The sequence below is a fragment of the Apus apus genome, chromosome 4, assembly GCF_020740795.1.
Source record: "Apus apus isolate bApuApu2 chromosome 4, bApuApu2.pri.cur, whole genome shotgun sequence".
Classification (NCBI taxonomy): domain Eukaryota; kingdom Metazoa; phylum Chordata; class Aves; order Apodiformes; family Apodidae; genus Apus; species Apus apus.
The window spans coordinates 64,932,820-64,955,265 of NC_067285.1; the positions used below are offsets into that span (position 1 = coordinate 64,932,820).

Sequence of the window (22,446 nt, forward strand, 5' to 3'; positions counted from 1 at the left end):
ATGTCTACATACAAAGGAAATTTTTAGCTAGTGACATTTTAAAAAAGTTTGCTGCCAAGGTAGCTTAAGGAAAAGGTGATCTTTAAAGATATAATTTGTAAGCAGAGTTGCATTTGTTAACTAGCTGGGCTGGAGGGTTTCAAGGTGGTTTTTCTCCCTGGACTTGCTGAATGCAAGTGGGCTGGCTGCTACCAATTACATTCCATTGGCTTTTTTATATTGAATATGCCAGCTGGAATGACAACATCTTGCAGTTTCAGATCAGAACATTTTTTTTTTCCTTAGTTTAGAATGGCTTTTTTCCAAACAACTCAAGTGGATACAAACTAGAGGTAATACAAATTTGTACAATGTACAGTGTCTGGGGAGGAATATTAAAAAAACCCCCACAAAAACAAGAAAAAAAACCCAAACTTTTTTAATAACTGATGGTAAGCAAAATTAAAATAGTAGTTTATTTGAAATTAAGTGTGTTAGCTTATCATAATTCCTTCCCTCACCAATCTTCCACTAAGATGATGTAAATTCTTTGTCAGGTAAGAGTGGAGAATGCAGCTAGAATCAAATATATAGTGGTATATACATAGAGAATCGGAGAGAAGGTATATATATGACATGAAGTAGTAAATATACATATGTATGTATTAGTCTGCCACAGATATCAAAGAGCTGCTTTTATGTTGAACTTTTCTAATACTAGAAAATATATTCCATAGAGATGACTTTTGTCATTTCGCTAACAAATGGTCTTGGATGCAGCTGAAGGATTCAGTGTTTTATAAAGTAAAAAACCTGCTGGCTGAAACTGGCTGTGTCCGGAATGGGCAGCCCCTGGTGTCTCCCCACAGAAGCCATCCCTGAAGCCCCCACTTCAAAAGCCCACCTCTCAAAGGAGAGTTTAAGCAAAACTCCACAGCACTTAGAATGAAGCCCCAGTGTGCACATAAAATCAAAAGTTGGTGAGAGTCAGGAGTGCAGAGACAACCTGTGACTGTGGTCATTCTTAGACTTCCCTGATGTCCTACTGAAGTCAATAAAGAAAGGCTCATCCTACTCCCCATCCAGTAGGGCGTTAAGTAGTGATTGTCTTGGCAGGGAAGTTGCCTTTGAATCACTACTACTTCATGGAGTATTTCATTTTCCTGTAGTTGCATTTTCTGCTATGAAATTATTTAATTGTGATATATCCTAATGTTGCTGTCATGGTACCCAGAGAACTCCTTGCACCACTGCTATTCTGAGTACAAATATGTGGACCCTCATTTAAATTACTATTATTTAAAAATTTCACTTAAGATAAATTATCATACTCAAACACTTCTTTACCTGATCCTTTATGCAAATACAGAATTAGTCAATTACAATGTCAAGAAGAATAGTTCCTTAGGGGCCAGTGGGGAAAAAAAAAATAAATCTAGATTCAATACCATGGAAAATAAGACAATAGCTTTAGAAAGCATGCATACACCTGCTGCCAGCATCTCACCACAGACACCCTGTTCAGGCTATTCATTGAATACACAATATGCTTGTCAATCCAGCGGTGTGTTCAATGAATAGCACTTGGAATTTAACTCTTGGATAAACATCATTTAACTATCTGGTACTAACTAAATACATCACTATTAAGAGGAATTTCTGTAAAATATAATCCCACTAAGCAGCAATGATTACCATTCAGTATCATTAGGGTATGCCAGTTTACTGGGAGATAGTCCAATAAAAAGCAGTTACCTTGATTTACTATGTTCAAATTAAGCAGAAAATTATTTTTTTTAATACTACAGTAAGGTAAGGCTTTGGAGAGAAAAAAATAAACATTTACATAAAAGCTTTTAAAATTATTAATAAAGGATGATAAATATAACCTAAAAATGAAAAAAACAGAAGGCAGAAAGAAAGAACAGATTTAAAAGTAGTACTCCAAATTAAAACTGCATTTGTATAAATGTTAAGATTTTTACCCAATTTCTGTGACAGAAAGCTACATTAGACACATCTGTATAAAACATATTTTCCGGTTTAACCGGTTTAGAAGCAGACATACTGTAATAATATATACAGCACTTATGATGAAACATTTCTGGATTATGAGAGTATAAAATGCCATGAAAAGGCAACGACTTCATAAGCTAAGATGCAACAAACATCCTTCTTCAGCAAAAAGAAGGAACACTGTAATGAAGTATTTGAGCCAAAACTGCCTCTTGCAAAATATCCATCAGGATCTCCAACTTTCAGAAAGGCATTTGACTAGAAATCTTCTCAGGTAAACTTGACGAACTGCAGTGAGCCTAGCAGGCTGAGCTGGCCCAATTCAATTTGAACCTCTGGCACCATGACAAGAGATGATCTGTATCAGAGGCAGACCAGAAATCCTTGCTTGCATGAGTATGCTGGTCTAAGATGTGGGGTTTTGGTTTGGTAGTGTCCTACCAGCCAATCCTTCCTGCTGATAGAGCTATATGGCCAAAAGGTACAAAAATAAAAGTTTGTTTTGTCGGTAATGAAACTTTCTGAGGGATGTGGTATAAGATATTGTATGTAGCAAAAGAAACTGCACCTGTACTAAAATGTTTGTTCCATTCCCACTAGTGCAAAAGCAGGCCTAAGCCTTCCCTAGCAACAGAATATACACCTTCCTTTGTGGCTTTATGCACTGCCTTCATTTCCTTGCCAAAATTATCTCTCTATATGAAAAAGCTCCTGTCAAAAAACTTCTCTTCTGTAATCCATTATCACAATTTATGTGAGCATAAGACTTCATTTTATGTATACAAGCCAATCAAAATTATTTTAGGTCATTGTCAAGGTTTAAGGCTGGACTGGCTATTAAACAACTGACAGATGCTCTCTAATAACCCCTCTCCCTCCCAGAAAGGGAAAGAAAAGAGAGAACAGGAGAGAGACTTATGGGTTGAAAACTTAACAGCTTTAATGAAACAGTAACGATGAAAAATAAAACAATGAAATATATATAAAACCTATGCTGCGTTGCCCCTCAATAATGCTCATGTCATTACCAAGTCTGCAGGGCAGGTGCTGGGAAAGTCCTGGATTGGACTCCAGGACTCGGCATTAGATGGGAGCTGGATGCAGGAACGCATGGGTTCAGGAACGGATGGATCAGGATCAAAGGCAGTCAAACAGAAGGAGTCCTCCCAGGAGAACAGCCATGGAAGAGAGCTTGACTCTTGTGATCCCTCAGATTTATACTGCATATGATGCTTATGGGATAGAATACTTTGCTCAGTTTTGGTCACCTGTCTGGTATGCTCCTTCCTGCAGAAGGTCACAGGTGTGACCTCTTTCCTTCCCTTTCGTTTCTGGGGCATAAGATGTTTATCAGAACCAAGCAGTGGCCTCATTTTCTATAGGAAGAAGTATAAGCAAGAGCCTTTCTGCAGACTATTCTCCAGTAATAACTACAAATATCGAGCGTTATCAGTCCTAGAAGCAGACACTCTCTGAAAAACATGCTGTTAATTTCAGAAAGTGTAGTTACTTAGAAAAGACTTAACTATTAAGTAAAATTCCCATAAAGAAAATTGGTTCTGGCCTGGTTCAAACCAGAACAGCCATGCAGAATGCTCCCAATTATGTTAAATGTTATATTAATTTCTACTAATATAGATGTTGTAAAACATAATTCAATGGCAAAAGCTAAATGCTTATGTCATGCTTTTTCCTTTCATTTTATAGCTTTATACTCTTTATCAAGAAAAACAGTTTTATACGATGCTCAGAAAAGCCAGCATACTAAGAAATAAACTGGAAATACAACTTTCAAGGAAGAACACTGTCCTTGATACCTCTTGTCATATATGAATCAAGACTGATAGTGACTCAAAACAAAGGAATTGCTAAAAGAGGCTATGCATATTTTGGCTCTGAACATGCAAGCGCTTTGCCATGTATATAGCTCTATACATAAAAATATACCTCTTGAGCTTGGTGGAACTACCAGAACATGAGAAACGAGGTCCTTAAAGGTAAGAATATTTGCAAATGTTGGCAGAATCAGGACCTTGCTTTATAATTCTCTTACTAATTTTACTCTATGCTCTAAACATGTGTGCTGCAGTAACATACTGAGCTAAATCAATACAGATTCTGAGCATAAGCAGCTGTTGTAGAAGGCAGTGGGAATTACGAAGATATGGCATCCATCACCTCTTAGGTACCTGTTTTCTTTAAAAAATTATCTTTAAGTCTGTTCCTCTCTTCTCCTGTTTTTATCCTTCCTCTAAAAAATCTTATGCACTATGTTGTTCCTTGTTACTCATCCACTCAGTTTCATTTCTTCATTTTCTATTACCTCTCGCTCTCCCTGGTTTCAGTAGACATTAAATATATTACCCCAAAGTCCAAAGAAGTGGGATCTAGATTTAGCAGTTGCTAAACAGACACCAGTTTGTGTCTCCAATATGCAAAGAAAATGAGTTGTACAAGGTATTATGGATATATCAGTGCTACTTTTACATTTTTTGTAGTTTTCAAGACAAACCAGGAAGAATAGAGTAGTAAAATCTTTGTCATGGGCTAAGGCCAACATCTTCCGAAAGGACACTTTAATCTCAGCAGGTAACTATAGATTTCAGTAGACAATTTGCAATAGTACCGTTTTGTTTCTGTCTTTTTGGAAGACGATGTTCTAGCTTTGATCTGCATTTTTTCTTTTCATGGATATGCACCATAAATGTCTATGCTTGTTGAATGTTCAGGTTAGGACACTTACACACCAGGACTAACGTGCAGGCATGTGTCTGCTGTGTCTGAGTATACATCCATGGGTGGTCTCCTTCTTCTAAGATCACAGGTGGGTGACATATATGAGGGATCACTGGGGGGCAGACCTGAAGATCAAAACTGGAACAGGCTCCCCAAGGAGGTTGTGTAGTCCCCTTCTCTGGAGAAATTCAAGAGCTTCCTGGATGCAGTCCGTAGTAATGTAATATAAGCAATCCTGCTTTAGCTGGGAGTTGACTAGATGATCTCTAGAGGTCCCTTCCAACTCTGACAATTACATGAAAATCCACCTAGAAGAGAGTGTGCTGCTAAGAAGAAAGGGAGATGCTAAAGATCAAAGAGGAAAAAGAGCAGGTAATGCTATCTGTCATTGGACTTAATGCTACTAGTTATCAGTTGGTTAAACAGGCCACTGATCCGCCTGGGACCACTGTCTTACCCACTTGTTTGTGCAGTGCTACCTTGATGTGCTTGTGCACTAGCTTGTTTTGTTACAGCTTATTTGTTAGTAAAGTGTATTAAAACTGTGAGGATACCCAGTGCTCCTTTTTTTTTTTTTTTTTTTTACATGAAACAACAGTAGCCGAAAGTTAATCCAATGTGTGAAGGCCAGAACAGGGCCTATAGATGGTTACTGTTTCATTTTAAGATCTAAAGGTGCAAGCACTCACAGTCATGCAAGCATTGTCTAGCCAATGGGGAAAAACAGAAAGTGATTTCTGGAAATGTTTATACTTTAGAATAATTTTGCTAGAAAAAAGAGTTCTACAGCTTAATTTTTTCTGTGTTTGAGGTGGGAGGGTAGCACATCTTTTACTTTTATACTGATGTGTGAGAGGACCGTAGAAACAAAAGATGAAAGAAGTATTGCTTAACCCTGTGTCTACTGAAGAGGCACAAGATTTCACGGAAATCAGATGGTAAGCTCATGTTAAGCAGATAGCCACTTATGTGACTCTGCAATGAATAAATAAGAGTACTTACATGGAACTGTCAAAAATGTTCAAAAACTACATAGATAAAATTAGGTAAAGCTCTCACTTTTTTTCTTAAGTCAAAGGCATTAATAGTGAGAATAACACATTTTAAAAATTCAGAGAAGCAGATTTATTTTTAGTTGAGCCTTCATTTAACAATTATAAAACATTATCTCCATGATTTTTCTGCTCTAATAGAGAAATTGTTCCATCTTCTATGGACTGTGAAGACCAGAAAAAGGAACATCAAATATAGGAAGAGCATGAGTACTACCTAAATTCAACAACATATGGAAGCCACAGTTAAAAAAAACAGAATAAAATGAAGTATTTCCAACTCAAATATAACCTCTGTGTTAACATATGGTTGAGAGAACTGGAAATCCACCAAAACATTAAAGACAGGAAACTAGATGCCTTTGAAAGCAAGTGCATACAGAAGATTCAGGACATTGGATAGAAAGTTTCCTCACTGATGAAGGAATGTGAGAAATCTGCAGTTTCTGCAGAAGTCTAGCATTTTCTTAAGCACTCCAGATGCTAACACATCCTCCTCTGTGATGCCATCAAATAGAAACCAACATATTTCAGAAAACCCACTGGTGACTCTGAAGAGAAAACTTGAACAGAAGTTTTAGGTAGGAGGGCTGAGCTCATGGTCTCAACACCATAAAGTTGAAACAGTGATGGCAAAGGTTTACTAGCAGCTGCCCAAGCAGTTTGTAAAATAATGTTATTTTCTCTGATAAAACACACTGAGTATATTAAAAACAAAACATGGCTACAGCATATAGCCAAATATGGTTTTGGGCAAAACAAAATAGAATAAAGAAACTTCATTCCTTATGGGTAGAAAAATGACATGCCAAGTAGCCTTAGAATAATGCTGAAATTTCCAGTTTCAAACAGGAATCTGAATTTTTCATATGTGATTTGATGGCTCCTTGAGTCACCACATATCAGCATAGCTCAACAAATGGAAAATAGGGCATCGTAGTCAACCACATCTTCAAGGTAAAGTGCATTATTTCAAACCTTCTTCTTTGTACTGCATGAGCTTTCCAAAACCACTAAAACCCGATAAAAACTGAGGTCCTACCCCCTCACTTAAGCTTATCTTTATTGATGTGATTTTGCTTTAGAATCGTAGAACCATTCAAGTTGGAAAAGACCCGAGGGATCACCAAGTCCAACCATCACCCCTACTCTATGAAGGTCTCCCCAAAACCATATCCACCAACGCTACATCCAAACGACCCTTAAACACATCCAGGGATGGTGACTCAACCACCTCCCTGGGCAGCCTATTCCAGTGTCTAACCACTCTTTCTGTAAAAAAAATGTTCCTAATGTCCAGTCTAAACCTACTCTGTTGCAGCTTGAAGCCATTCCCTCTTGTTCTATTGCTAATTACCTGTGAAAAGAGACCAACACCAACCTCTCTACAATGACCCTTCAGGTAGCTGTAGATACTGATGAGGTCTCCCCTCAGCTTCCTCTTCCTCAAACTAAGCATTCCCCTTTCTTACATACTAACTTGCAAACTCATATTCAGCCTCCCAACAAGTGTAGGTAAAAAAAATAATTCAAATGCCTGTGGCAGCCTTTGCACTTAAGTTACATTTTTCAGGGCCAGGTGCTGAAGGCTGGGATTAGTGGGCATTTTCAGCCTCTTACAGAGCCAAAAATAACGTTCTCAGCAGACTTTCAGATTTCTCATCTGTCAAAAGTAGATTATTTATGTCTGCTATAACCTCTTGTATCTGAAACACAGCATATCTGGACTAGCAATAACGTTTTTGTTGTTGTTGTTATTGCAGTAATTATGTCCCAGAAGGCCTGTGGTTTAAAGGAAAATCTGTTTCCTTTTTGTTTTCTTTTTCTCAGCCAGTCCTTTCTCATGGACCTCTATTTGAGGATCTTAGGATAACTGCACTTTCTTGATAGGCACAATATTTATGAGACAACTCAACAGGTATAAAACTGTATGTTGATATGACAGGTAATTATTTTTTCTATTCTATTTCCCTATACACTAAAACCAACCTAGTGTTCTCAAAATCCCATAGTATATACCGGTGTGTTTATGTTGATATGACAGCTAATATAGTTTTCTGTTCTATTTCTCTATACACCAAAATCAATCTATTGTTCTCAAAATCCCACAGTATGTACCCATATTTTTCTTTGGGTGCAAGATGAAAAATAAAGCATGTACTAGTTCTTGCCAGAAATTTAAGCATGCACTCTTTCAAAATACTTTTATCCAGTGCATAAGTGCCTTAGTTATTCTTTTGACAAGTTGGGTGTTTGTTTTTTTTTAAAAAGATTCCAAGATGCAAAGCATGTGTTAAGCTATCATGCTTTTCTGTTAGTTTAGCCTGCCATTGGTTAAGGCTTAAATTGAAAATATCTGAGCCAATAAAATAGTAAGGATGAATAGTAAGATGAAGCTGTATCCACAGATTCCAAGATCTTTTTCTACATCTAACTACTTAAGTTCTAACTAAAATGTTCTTTGAATTATGATAGTGAAACAATATAACATTCTCTTAGAACAAAATTCTGGAAAACAAGAATTTTTCACAAGATAGGTTTTGGTTTGAAAATAGGAAATAACTTGATCTTGTAAAACTCAGCTGTTTTTTATTATTCAGAAAATGATAAAATTCAGTAATATACCAAGTCTAATGATGTCACTGAAACTGATGTTTAATACTATTGTTTTTCTTACAGCTATTTGCACTGAGAACTTGTGTTGCTCAGGAAAGCAAACAAGCCTCCCTCGCATCTTAAGCCAAACTTTCAGTACCACTTGTACACAGGGTAAGAGTAACATTTCAGAGAACGTTCCTCTATACGTTGTCATTAAAACAAAACAATACAAAATACTCTTGAATTCCAAAATTGCTACATGTGACAGAAACTTAGGAAATGTATCAGCAAATACACATATGGCTAAGACCTCTAAGTAGGTGGCTGTGGGCTGTGACATTTGTGTGTTGGTCAGAGAGGGCAACCTGAAGCTCAGGGGAAGGAAACTCACTCGCCCTTCTGCAGTGAGCACAGAGGGGGTGACACACCTGCATTTCTCTGAGAAAAACGCATCCAGATTCACCTACTAGAGCTCTCCCTCTCCCCATTTCCTCTGTGGATTTTTCTGCAGACTTCAATTCTTTTCTTCTTTACACATGTTATTAAAAAGCAGCTACAAGATAAACTGTCTATTACTCTAGCCCATTTGCAGGCAGCGAAAGAAAATGACCCCTGTTTCTAAAGTCTTAAATTGTAAAGAATTCTGATGTGTTAAACGCAAAACTAAATTTCATTTTGCAGTGCACAGTTAAATCTCAGAGGGTTTTTTTTTTAAGCTGAGCCAAAAAAAAAAAAAGGTATAGAACCTCAGAATAATATCATTTGTCTTTTGCTTTTTATCATCATTCTATGCTTCAAGTTACTGTAAACACTCTGCTTGGATCACTAAAATCCTTTCTTGACAATAAGATGTCAAACCATGTCTATGGAGAGAGAATCCAAATTCCACAGAGCAGACAATGGAGTAGTTTGTTTTAATACATAGGTTTTAAAAGAAAGCACACGCAATATACGAATTTTTACCTCCTGATTCAGTAGAAGGCAGTATTTCATGCAGTGCATGGCTGGCTCTTTCTTTGCTGCTAACATTGCTTATGGGTCATACACCAGAGCCTTCCTTTAAATAATCTACCTTATGGGAAGTTTATCATTTAGAGATGGTAGACACTGGTGGGAGAGAGATTGAGAATTCATGTTTTCCTTTCAGAAGTAAGGTGGACAGAATCTCAGCTCAGGTGAATCCAGAGGTAGACCCACAAAGGTGGAAGGAGATGTGCTGATATGAAGCTGATGCGAAGCTGATGTGAAGCTGGGAATTGAGACTAAATTTACTGCATGTCTTCATTACTGCAGGCCTTATGGGTGCAAAGGCCCAATTTTGCCAGTTGACTTAAGAGTGCTGAGGGAAGTCCACAAAAAACAGGTATGTTATTATTATTCTAAAACTTTTCTAATGCATGTTTATTTCTTATTCCTCTGTCATTGTTGCAGCTTTCATCCTGAAGTCCTCAGTTTTATCTAGTAACTCAAGCTAGTCCATATATGACTGGCCTCAGCCAGAAGTGCTAGTGACAAATATGGATTAAATACAGATTAAAATACCTGCATAAATAGGAATATACATCTCTCCAAACCATCTGTGCAGGATTTTCAGACCTGGGTCTCAGATGCAAAGGGCTGTACAACTATTTCTCTAGACAATTAGTAGCTAAACCCATGTGAATTTAGCTTATTTACCGGCAATAATCACATGCCCACAACTGGGAAGGAAGGAGTTTGTAATGTTTTAACATAATGAAAAGTTAAAAGATTGTATGCAAAGTAAATGGAATTATAATAGTCACTGTACTGTTGACAAAGGAACTTGACTGTGTTTCTGCAGCAACCACAACCTTATGCTGCATGGATGCAGTTACCAATTAAAAGCAGTGTAATGCTCTCAGAAACGTTCATATGTACATGCAATATGCCCAAATTGAAGTTGTGGAAATTAATACTTCCTTCATTAAAAACCTTAATGTTGTATTTACACTGGGTTTAACTGCCAGTTTTGGCTGGCAATAGATCAGAGTGGGCTACATTAGTGTATTAGTAACATACCAAATTTTATATAAAATAGAATAATATTATTATCTCCAAGACTTCATAAAGTGAGTGAAACTTTAAGTTCTGTCATTTACGATACCACCATGAACTCTCAATGTCCTATAAAATTATCTTAAAATAAACTCTATTCCTTAAATGGCTTATTTTTCTAGTGTTACTCTAATATGATGATTTACTGAACTATAATCAAAATGTAAACTTCATTAATATAATCATACACATGGGAATATACTAAAGAAGAGCAAAATAATTATTTGAGAAATCTTATTTAAACTGTTTCTGTGTTGCAATTAACATGTAGTTTTATATAAACAATTAGATTTCTAATTATTTTATAATGATTTATACACAGAGGTACCGGGTGTATCCCATTTCTATATGGTATATATCTGTATATGATAATAAACACTAACTAAAAATGACAGAATCACAGGATCATCAAGGTTGGAAAAGACTTTCAAGATCATCAAGTCCAACCAATCAGCCCTACACCCCCGTGACCACTAAACCATCTCTCAAAACACCACGTCTGCCCGTTTCTTTAACACCTCCAGGGATGGTGCCTCCATCACCTTCCTGGGCAGCCTGTTCCAATGCCTCACCACTCATTCTGTGAAGAAATTTTTACTAATATCTAATCTGAACCTCCCCTGGTTCAGATCAGTAATAAAATCCATATTAAAATGTTATCTGGATGAATGAGAACTATGAGAAAGGACATTCATTGGTTGTTTGACCAAAGACAGGGCAGTAACAATATATTGGTAGCCCAATAATAACTCAAGAGATCGCAGCATTTAGAAAGCTGATTCTATATCTATTTGTAGAATTCATCTATTATATGCAATTTGCCTATAATCTCTAAAGTCTTTTCAATGTTCTGCTGTTCTCACTAATTTATTCCAAAACAAATACCTGTCTCCCATGATAATTTTCTTTTCCAATACATCAGACACTCTTAAGAATTAAAGCCTGCTGTCTGAAGAGACTCAGCAAAACTTAGGTATCAAAGTATCTAATTCACTGTTGATATATAGGCTTCTTAGTCACCAACAAGCTGTTGCAAAACTGTCCCATCAAACCATCTAATTTACAGTGAGTTATTTTAGTTGCCCTTTATCTTGGGCAAGTGAGAATATGTGGAGATGTACATCATATGGCAGCTCAGCAGGGTTATATTTATCACTGACTTATACGCAAAGAAGACAATAAACAGTGAAGGGACTATAGCTAAATATTTTTAAACTACACAAAAGAGAGGTGTCAAGATCCTAATAATCTGTTATCTGATTGGGCCGCTATGAGACTAAAAAGACTTTGAATGGAAGAGCAAAGCCCTAGACCGAGACAGAAGAGATTAATCTGGTTGCAGAGAAGCTTCGGTAAATTTGCTGTACATTAGTCAAAATGGCAAACTCTGTTGGTTAGACTTTGTCATTTTTCATGCCATCTCCTTTTTAGTACTTAAACTTTAAGTATTAGATTTAAAAGTACTGGAAATACCAAATCCAATAGAAATTTGTGTTAAAAGTATAGGATATACCTTATAAATAATCCCATAAGAAAAATTATTCAGCATCTTAAAAAAATGTGTTGATCTAAAACCCATATATTTTGTTATTCCCTGGCTGGTATCTTCTTGCAAAATAATCAGAATTAAAACCCTACTACTATTGAATGCAGAGACTGCTATAATCCATATTTCATATCTCTCTCAAGAGAGACAGGGAACTATTGGAGAGACTCCAGAGAAGGGCGACGAAGATGACAGGGGGACTGGAGCATCCCTCTTATGAGGAAAGGCTGAAGGAGCTGGGATTCTTTAGCCTGGAGATGAGAAGGCTGAGGGGAGACCTTATTAATGCCTGTAAGTATCTAAAGGGTGGGTGCAAGGAAGATGGAGACAGGCTCTTCTCAGTAGTTCCAGTGCCAGAACGAGGGGCAACAGGTACAAATTGGAACACAGGAAGTTCCATTTAAATATAAGGTAAACCTTCTTTACAGTGAGGGTGACAAAGCACTGGAACAGGCTGCCCAGGGAGGTTGTGGAGTTTCCTTCTCTGGAGATATTCAAAACCTGCCTGAATACAGTCCTGTGTAAAGTGCTCTAGTTTATCCTACTTCAGTGGGAGAGCTGGACTAGATGATCTCTCGAGGTCCCTTCCAACTCCAGCAATTCTGCGATTCTGTGATTTTAAATGGACGGTGCTTGTATTTTATTACAAAAAGCCTTGTGAATTATTTTATGCCAGGTAAGCCAAAAGGCTATGATTTATAGAATATCATCCCAGGAAAGAAACAAGACTTAGTATGTATGTTTGAGTGTATTGATATTTACAAAGCATTACCTTTTTTTTTTACTTTCTAATCATGGCTTCTATCTATCCTGACAAGTGTTTCTCTGTGAAATTGTACACAGATTTTTCTTCTGCCACCATCTGAAGCACTAAGAAAGTTAAACTCAGAAAACTCTTATAAGCTGTGATCTTCATTTACCATACTTTTCTGCCTACTCTGAGTGAGGACACACATTCTACAGCTTTTGGTGAACAAGACATCTTGTTCCATTCTTAAAATATTTTTGTTGTCATATCACATGTCAAATTTGGACCATCTTCAGATATCCAGCCTATTTCTGCTAATTGAAAGTACTTGAAGAAATATGTTGTTATAATTATGAGGAAAAATACATTACAAATAGGAAGCTGTCCCTTCTTAACCAGAATGAGCAAGTTGCTCCCATATCCCTCTCCCCATCCTATCAGGCTCATTTATCCATTCCTGTTTTTTTTTCTTGAGTGATCAATTGGAAAAGTAATTTTGCCACTTCATCATATTGGAAAAAGGACTAGACTACAGCTGTTCCAAGTATCCAGGTATTTACTGTCACTGTCTTTGAAGCTACCTGAATGTTAGAGATATATGGGTTAAAAAAACCTGAAACCCACAACAGCCAATCCAGCAGCCTTCTGCTTGAGTCCATCTTTCTGCCACATTTTACTCCCTCCATTTTAATTCACTGATCTCATTACACAATTTCAAATTTGAAAGGTCTGTACAACTTACTGTTTTGTGCCAGAGCTTGAAGCAGACAGTCCAAGCATCCCTCCAAGCTATCTGCTGTGCTGTCAGTGGTTGTTATCTTCAGCTTTTTCAAGGCATCACTTAGATTATCTGCTTGGTAAACACAAAGAAAAAAGAAATCAGTGTCCTCATCAATTTGGTAACAGCATTATAGCCTTGAATGTAAATAGTTACTGTAATATAAACAAGATGCTTTATCAGTGAAGAAGGCATGTATAGTCTGTATTCTGAGGATACAAAAAGCCAGGAGTCAAAGGTTATAGATGAAATTAAACTTTTCAAATTTAAACAGGCTTTTTTCATTCTGTCTCTGAGAACAAGATGCCAGCAGACACTTTATAAAATGCCACTGAACAGAGGTTTAGCCATCAATATCTTCTCAGCCTAGCTGGTGCAGAAAACCATCAGCCATTTCTTTGCTTCTATTCTTGTGCATGGGAAACTTCAATTTTTTTCATCAATAGAGAGAAAGTAATTAAATCCACCATTTTCTGCATGCTGTGTAGGCTTCCATCTTGGCTATGCATTCACAGATCCCTAGTGCTAAGCTTATAGCCTTTTAGCCCAATGTTACAAGCGTTTATATGAATTCTGTTAACTCTGAATTCAATTGATCCATAAAAGCATAAAGTATCTTCTAGAAATAAGAAAGCTCTGTTGTGGACTTCAGATAATTAAATAACTCTTCCCTATTTAAAACAAAACAAAGCAATCACCCAACCCACACAACATGATTCTCAATAGATGCACATTTATTACTATAAAAGTTAGGATAATATGATTGCTACGATTTCAAATATTCTGCCTATTCACAAGCAAGATAGAAGTGCTAACAGCTGCAGCCTCAGTCTCTTTGGTTTGCCTGCTGATGACTAACCTCACTCTGAATGGACTAACCTTTTAAAAAATGAGTGCTGATTCAGTTTCCATGCCAACTCTCTGTAAGCAACAAGTGTTACTAGAAACAAATGATGTTAGTGTCTAGCTGTCTCTTACTCCCCATGACTAATCAAAATCCTTGACCCAAGTCCTACAGCACCATAGGTACAGTTTCTTTGCAGTGCATCACTAGTATCTTCTGAGCCTGACAGGCAGCCAGTGCTGCATTAGAGCTTCACACTAATGTAGGAAGCCCCCTTCACAGGCAAGTTGGCAGCTGCTGTGCTTTGCCTCCTCTTCACTTGCTCACATATAGGATGGTGCAGAGGAAAGGAGGTATGGCAAGAACTTTCCTTTGAGGCACTGGTTGTTCAGTGAAGACACAGCAGGCATCCCAGGAAGAGGGTGGAATCTCACTCCTCTTGGAACTGATCGGCTTCTCAGCCAAAGCTATGCTTTTTGTCCCACCTCCATTTTTTATTAATTAACATACACTTCAGCCCAATATCCCATAAAGGTAAGATGATTCAGTTTTGAAGTGCTCAGTATTTAGGTATGAAATGGTTTATCAGGCAGTTAGTTTGTCTATTCAGTAATCAACATGTCCTTAGCTACATTAGAGCCAGGAATCCCATAACTCCTAAACGCAGAGAGCCAACAGCATGCAGGCAACTCTGTAAAAGCCTTTGGGGCAGCTGCACTGCTTGCCCTCTTTGAGATCTCAAACTTGGCTCCATACCACCTCTCCTCACTGTGCCGAACTGACACCTTCTGGAACAGGCTACCAAAATTAAAAAAGATTTCTCATTTTCCCTTGTACTGACTTATGTTACTGTCTTGCAGGCTTACTGCAGCACATGTATTGAGTGACACTTAAGCAAAAGTAGAGCTGAACACGCACTGCAAAGCCTCATTGCTTAAAATAAATTACTCAGGAAATATCACTGGAATTTGTCAAATGACCCAATGATCAGCCCCAGTACTACCATTTAACACTGTGAGCTCCACCTCCTTTTATACTTTCCTTACCCACCTTGCTCTTGTATGGTGCTCTTCAGTCTTCCACTAATACAGCACTAATTCTCTTCCATCCTACAGGCATCTCATCTCCCTGTATACTCACACACTTAGCTTTGAAGGTCTAGCAACATTTGTAGCAACAGGACTAAATCCTAGATTTAGACTTTTATCTCTCTCTCTTAAAGCTTCTTCTACCTTGCATGTGCTAAATAAATCACAATTTCCCACTTATTATTTCATTTTGCTGTGCAAAAAGATGACTGCTTTACCTCAAATACTTGTAATTTCTTCCACTCTCTGTTACATCAGAACAGTCAACAGAGTTAGGAAGGTCTCCCCAGTCTTTTTTTATACCTCCCTATTCTGCTTGTTAAGTTTTTCTGAGGAACGCCCACTATTTTAATACTATACAGTTACATATGATATGCAGAATTATGCATTTTGGGCAAAATTTTCAAATATGACTATCCAAATATTTCATTCCCTAGGACATACACAATTTCTCATGGTACCGAACATGTGCACATCCCACTGACGTATATAGACGTTCAACTTCAGACACACACAAGAATCAGTGGATATATAAGGCAATGGTATGCCATGTTACTTTTATAATGTCTTATGAATCTACATCACACTATGTTCCAAATTGCCATTTCACTAGATAGGACTGGATACTATAAGTACTTCTGAAATAATAATGCAAATTAAACTAAAAACCATATGCATGAAGAGTGTTTCTAAAATACATTACATTAATAATTGGTTTTCTAACAAGTGTACAGCTATGAACTTTTTGCAGCTTGAGACTTACTCGTTCTGTGCCAAAGAAGAAAATACAAGTAGGAATTTGTAGAAACAGGATACCTCTTAGCACAATGTCAGAAGGTCACAGGCACAGAGGAGAAAAGCAGCCTTAGGAAAAGACTCTATTTGCCCACTTTGACTTTTTCTGTCAAAGCGGATCTCCTTTCTAAACAGGGTCAATACCTTGAAAGATACATTTACTTCTGAAACCTGAGAATCTTGGACATATGCAAACACATCTTAGATAGATTCAGAGGTTTCATTTTTTTTTTTTTATTTTTGCTGTTCTGAAAAGATAAAAACCTTATGAGATGACACTGACAAGGATATTCAGAAAAGAAAGGCTGTACTGTACCAGCAGACTCTCTCTCACCATGGAATCGCACAAGGCTTCCTGACTTCTGCAGTTTCTCAGTTGCTCTGAACCCGTCATTTAGTGGAGAAGCTGCAGATACTTATCTTCCATGTACAAACCACCCATTGCTTTCTTGTGATCCTCTCCTACTTATTTTTCTGTCTCTTCCTCTCTTTCCATAGAAGCTGTTTCCTGTAGGCTTGTTACTGCATAGGCTTATCAGGTTCCCAGAGACAAAAACCCGTGGGAAATAAAACAACATAAGAAATCTTTTGGGCCAAGTGTTAGGGAAATGTAAGCAGATTTTGTCAATATGCAAGGTTAAGTGAAAGCTCGTATTAGTTGGGAAGCTCCAAGGGGGCAAGATCAAGATTGTAAAGGTAAAAATAAGGCTAGGAATGTCCCCTATGGCACAGCTGCTCCACAGTCTAGTAATCAGGTCACAAGTTTGTGAGGCACCAAGTCAGAAGTTTTAGATAAGTATCAACTATTTTGTTGATGACTCCAAGCACGGGGAGTCACTCCTACTTAATTTCAGAAATATTAGTCTTATTAGCCCTATCTGGACAGAAAGTCCCAAATTGCAGAGACCTTAATCCCATATATCCTAACCATACAAACTGTAAGTCAGGAAGTGCAGTCTGTCAAGAGCTGTGACACCTGTCTGGCCCATTCAACTCACCCACAAACACTCATAAAAATTAGGAGGTTTTAAATACTATAGTAGCCAGCATTGCTTTTGATGGTACAACATTACTACTCTCCCTTGCAGACTTTTTCTATCTCTTGCACAAGCATTTTTACAGAGAAAAAGTCAGAAACTAATGTAAGTGGATGCTTTCATGTTCCATTTCATTTCACTGTACCCTTTTTTCTGAAAGCTTTTTTGTGACTCATTCCTATTTTCAATCACTAATTTGTTTTATACAGAAGAAATATTCTTTCATCCTGTAAAAATCTGGTAGTTGATCAACCTTGTTTAGTGTCAGGGCTACAGGAACACTGACTGGACTAAACAGTTTTTCAAGGTACCCAACAGTGTATCTAGGGAAGCAGCGTCTGTGGACAAGAACCAGCTTGGTAATTTTGCCTTGAGTTCACCTCATCTTCATCCAAACCACTGAAAAAGTCAAAGCACACAAAAAAGCTATCTTCTATGACTGATGTTAAAAATATTTGGAATGTTTTAGCTGATTATTTAGATGGATAACTTTTGTCTGGATAGTTTATTTTTATACATCTTTTCAATATAGATATTTTCTTTAAAAATGAAATTGAGCATTCATATTTCCTGTACCTTTTGATTGACACCTAGCATACTGTTGTTATTACAGGGACTATTACATTGTATGTGCAACTTAACAGATGAGGAATTCAAAATTAGTAGATATTTAAATGGGACATAGTGAAACAGGCTGATCAGATAAGAAAAGATGGTCAAGCAGGTCTGCTGTTACAGTGATGGTGGCTGTATTAGTCTCAAAGACTTCTGAGTCTCTTTCTCTGCCTCTCAGGAAACAATGAGACATCAAACTGAGCAGAAGGAATGATGCCTTTTTATGGTATCCTTGTGTTATAATGGCATAAATGACTTAAAAATGTAAATGTTTATGTCTATGTGGACTAGACTTCAGAAATGTCTTAATTTTCTTGTATGGATTTTAACTTCCTAGAATTTCAGTACAAACTAACTTATATGGAAAATCCATCACTGACTCACCAAAGCTGTTTTTGACTAGAAGTGTGTTCTGGGGTTATATTATTTGAGAACCCAGGAACTGAAACAAAGATCAGACACGTAATCCATTTAGGCCAACATCCAGCTCTCAAGCCATCCTTACTCCATGCTCTTCCCTTCTGATACCATCTGTGCTTCTACTCTAATGCAGACCCATGCCACCAGCAGAGCACTCCATGCACAACCACATTCAGTGGTGCCTGAGCATCACTGTGGTGTATAACACCTACCTCACAAGCTGTTGTACCAATCTTGATAACATTCCAGAGGGAATGATGGTGGAGGGGGTGTTTGTTGATCCTGAAACTGACTGCATGAAGAGTAGACATATTTGGCCTGAATTACTTTTTGCAGCAGGAAGCCCAGCAACTAGTCAGATCTGTAGCAAGCCTTTGGTCTTTAGTGACCCCAGATGCTGCTTCCCCAAATAAAGTATAAAAAAGACTGGCCCAAAATTATCAGTCCATTAGTTCCCAGGCCATTGAATAAGCAGGCAAGGATGCACAGGATGGGTCCTTCTTGATTCTACTTAATGAGAAGCTAAGATCTTTCCCTTGGACAGCTTGTCAGAAGACACCCAGTCCCATACAAACAGTTTATCTACCTAGACAAGCAAAATAGCCAAGATATACACATTTTATTAAAGACAAAAAGCTTCATCTTTATGTTTAGGCTATTTCCAAAAAATACTCCTTCCCTTGCAGCAGCTGCCCTCAAGTTCTTCCAAAATGTACAGTGTTTTCTGTCAAATCACCCAGATCTGTCATTAGAAACATTCTTCATCCAGCCAGGAAAATTTGAAAATTGGCATCTGACCAGGAGCTAAATAAATACATGCTGTCAGAGGGTCAGTGGTAAAGCATTAATTTTTGATAGGTAATGTCAGAAGAAACTTAGCTGGCTATTGTCTCCTGTAAATAACAGAATTAACAGTGCTCCTCTAATAGCAGAGAAAGTCCAGTATGATTCAATGGATTCCCACAGCATTTTACATTTTACTCTTCTCAGGAATGACAGACAGACATGACTGAGAGCAGGTCCTTGTGAATGCAGTGTTTTACAGGCTGCCAGGACACATGGTCAGGACCACCCTGATATCAACTATACCTGATATACTCACAGGCTGGATTAGCCATTGCCTGGTACAGACAGGAAATGGATCTGCACGTGCTGCATGAACCTGTGCTCAGTCTTGCTGCTCTGCTACACAATGGCATTGCTGGCCAGAGCTGGGAGACAGAGGTGCTAGTCATCGAAGTAAGTAATTGCGCTTTTTCTTTACCAGGCCCTTTTGTGCCTGGTTGCTGTGGAAATTTAGGCCACCTGAGAATTACAAACTCTGTTCTGCAGGCATTGTTCAGTCAGCAATGTCAGAGGGTGATCTTCAGGCACAGAGGAACAGGTCTCAGAAAGCTGACAAACAGGCACAGGTGCTGTAGCCATGCTTGGTGATAATCTGCAGGTCTTGAGCAAGACACTTTTGGCTGCACTACTGCTCTTGTATGTAGCCTTTTCAAGTGACATGGCATAGGATTCTTCTTCGGCCCTTAGAGATGTTCCTTCTGTGAGTTATGCTGCCCGTGGAACAGGCAGCCTGAAAGGAGCCCTGTGCCCTCGAATCTCTGGAGAGACACAGCATCTTTCCCTGGTGCTTGGGTGTAGCATGAGCTGCACGGTGCTGGTTCTGCTCTGCTGCCCTGCAGGATGTGTGCTGGAAGCCTGGGGCTTCTCCCAGCAGGAGGTCATGTAAACTGCTTGAGGATGCACAACAAGGAGACCTGATAAGGACAAGCCAGGCCAAAGGGTCTATGACAATTTAAAGGTCAACAGCTTATGTGTTGAAACAAACAGGAAACTATTTGCCACTGTAAAATGATCACTATGTACCCACATTTTAATACTGCATATAACTCTAGGCACCTCATGCTGTAAATGACATGCTGCAGAACTAGGAAAGGCACAAAGATGGCTGAGCAAAGGTAAGGAACAATCACTCCTCAAGAAGCTAAACAGGCAAGAAATCTTAATTTTGAAAAAAAATTACTGAGGGTAAAAAATTACCTAGGTACATGGAATAATAAACAGGACTAAGGTAATGAAAAGAAAGGTATTATTTACTGCTTCTCCTAACACAACTAGAATACCTAAATGAAATTACCAAGTAACAAACTTGAAGAGGAAAAAGTATATTTTCACACCACACATAATGAAACTGTGGAGCTGTTAGAAGGCTGAAACTATAAACAGATTTGTTTAATTTAGTCAATTAGAAAAAAAAATATGAGGAAACTAAAGCCAATGCATTGTTATTAATACTATGACATGCATAAAACTTCTGGATTAGGAAATTCCTAAATCTCAGATTACTGGAAATTGGGAGAATACCACCCTGTACTTGCCCTCCTCCTGTCCCTGCCCTGACATTAGTTACTCATCATTCACTGTCAAAAATAGCAGAATTGGCTGCACTGACTTTTGGCTACAGGTGGGCCATATGGCATCTGCATTGTCACATTGTGCCACAGTGCTCTAGTCCACTAAGAAAAGAAGATGGCCAAACAGGTCTTCTCAGATTTGTTTGGCCTTTACTGGGCCATCTGTTTGGATCCCACAAGATGGAAAAGACTCTGGGTTCTGTAGTTTCTTTACAGCCCTAAGGTAACTTCTGTGTTATCAGCTGCACCTTTGGTGCCTGAAGCTGATTCTGGTCCTAAACCAAATTAGCACTTAAATCCATGAACCTATTAATCTTCATCAGGAAGGAACTTTTTTTTTTTTTTTTTCCTTCTAACAGAAATCCTGCTTGTTTGTTTTTGTCCTACCATGTTCACTGATATGGGTTATTTTTTTTTAAAACTAATTTTACTAGTTCTAGCGAAATACTGATAGATCACTAATGGCAGAGCTCCTGCTGCAACCTGTTTTTAACTTAGGTACATTTCCTCTACTTTTCTAGCATAGTAACTAATTTTAATGAGAGTCCCTATTTCTGTCAACACTTCAGCTGCTTCATTCTTAAACTCTTTCTGTATCTTAGATATCTACCATCTGGTCTTAGAGACTTGTTACTCTTTCATTTACCATTTGCTTCAGCATCTGTTCTTCTGACACCTCAATCTCTCATGGAGTTTCATTTTTATTACCTGAAAATACTGACACACTATGACTCACTGCCACCAGAGCAGTAAGCTACCTAATTATTTTTGGTAATTATCAAGTCAATCTACACGTGCTAATAACTACTTAGTCAGTTTGTATTTAAAATCAGGATAGAAAGCTAAACAAAGCAGCCTCAGCTAGCATTCAGATCACTTGGAGTCTCTTTCAATGCAAAATTTTCATTTTGCTGTAAAATTCTGGTTAATTTTAAGCAAAAGAGTGATGCGGTGCTGGCTGGTTTTTTTCCTACTTCTGAACTCCCTTAATTACATATCCATAAGTAGAATTAAAAAGATTAACCCTAAAAAAATCTAGAAACACAGATTAACAAAAATTACTTTTTTCTTGTTCTCTGTTGTTGTTTTTTTCCTTGAGGGAAACTGGAGATCCTTGAAAATAATTTTATTACTTTTACTGTAGTCACAGATAAACAATAGATATTACTACAAATGTATTTACACTGTTGCAAAGTATATTGAATTGCAGCTGCTGTAACTGGTTTCTGCATGCTAATAATCCTTTCTCTATTAGTTTCCTGAGTTGCACAGGCTAGATATATAGGAATGGCATTTCAGAAGATTTTGCAGAATCTTGGAAAAAATGTGTCCCTCCCCTAGGAAAATGTGGGATTTAAATATCCTTTTATTTCATAATTAAACATTGAAGATCTAGAATTATCTTAAGAAACTGATCATAATTCAGTGAAATCAATATAACAACTTCTACTGATTTAAAAAAGCCCTAAAAGATCTTGCTTAAAACTGATCCTAAAAGAAGGATGAAATAGATTTTTTTTTAAATAAAAAATAAATATATTGTTTACATTGTTTGATAATCTGTTTAATTTAAAAATCAGCTAATGATAGAACAAGTAATCATTCAACTAAGAAGATATATGGTGCTCAGTTTATGGAAAGATCTTTTCTGGTACTCTATTACTAGACGCAGACAAAATCCTATACAAGATGGCTACCAAT

General features: G+C 37.6%; 1 protein-coding gene across 4 annotated transcripts in view; it reads right to left on the reverse strand.

Moving 5' to 3' along the window:
* The window catches only part of RAP1GDS1 (Rap1 GTPase-GDP dissociation stimulator 1), a 103,706-nt gene that overhangs the window by 55,623 nt on the left and 25,637 nt on the right, over positions 1–22,446 (reverse strand). For 3 of the 4 annotated variants that reach the window (XM_051617644.1, XM_051617648.1, XM_051617642.1), the window contains exon 2: positions 13,494–13,604. In XM_051617644.1, the coding sequence (XP_051473604.1) occupies positions 13,494–13,604 (111 nt within the window). The remainder of the gene's footprint in view (positions 1–13,493; positions 13,605–22,446) is intronic. The other variant, XM_051617643.1, reaches the window with a different exon arrangement.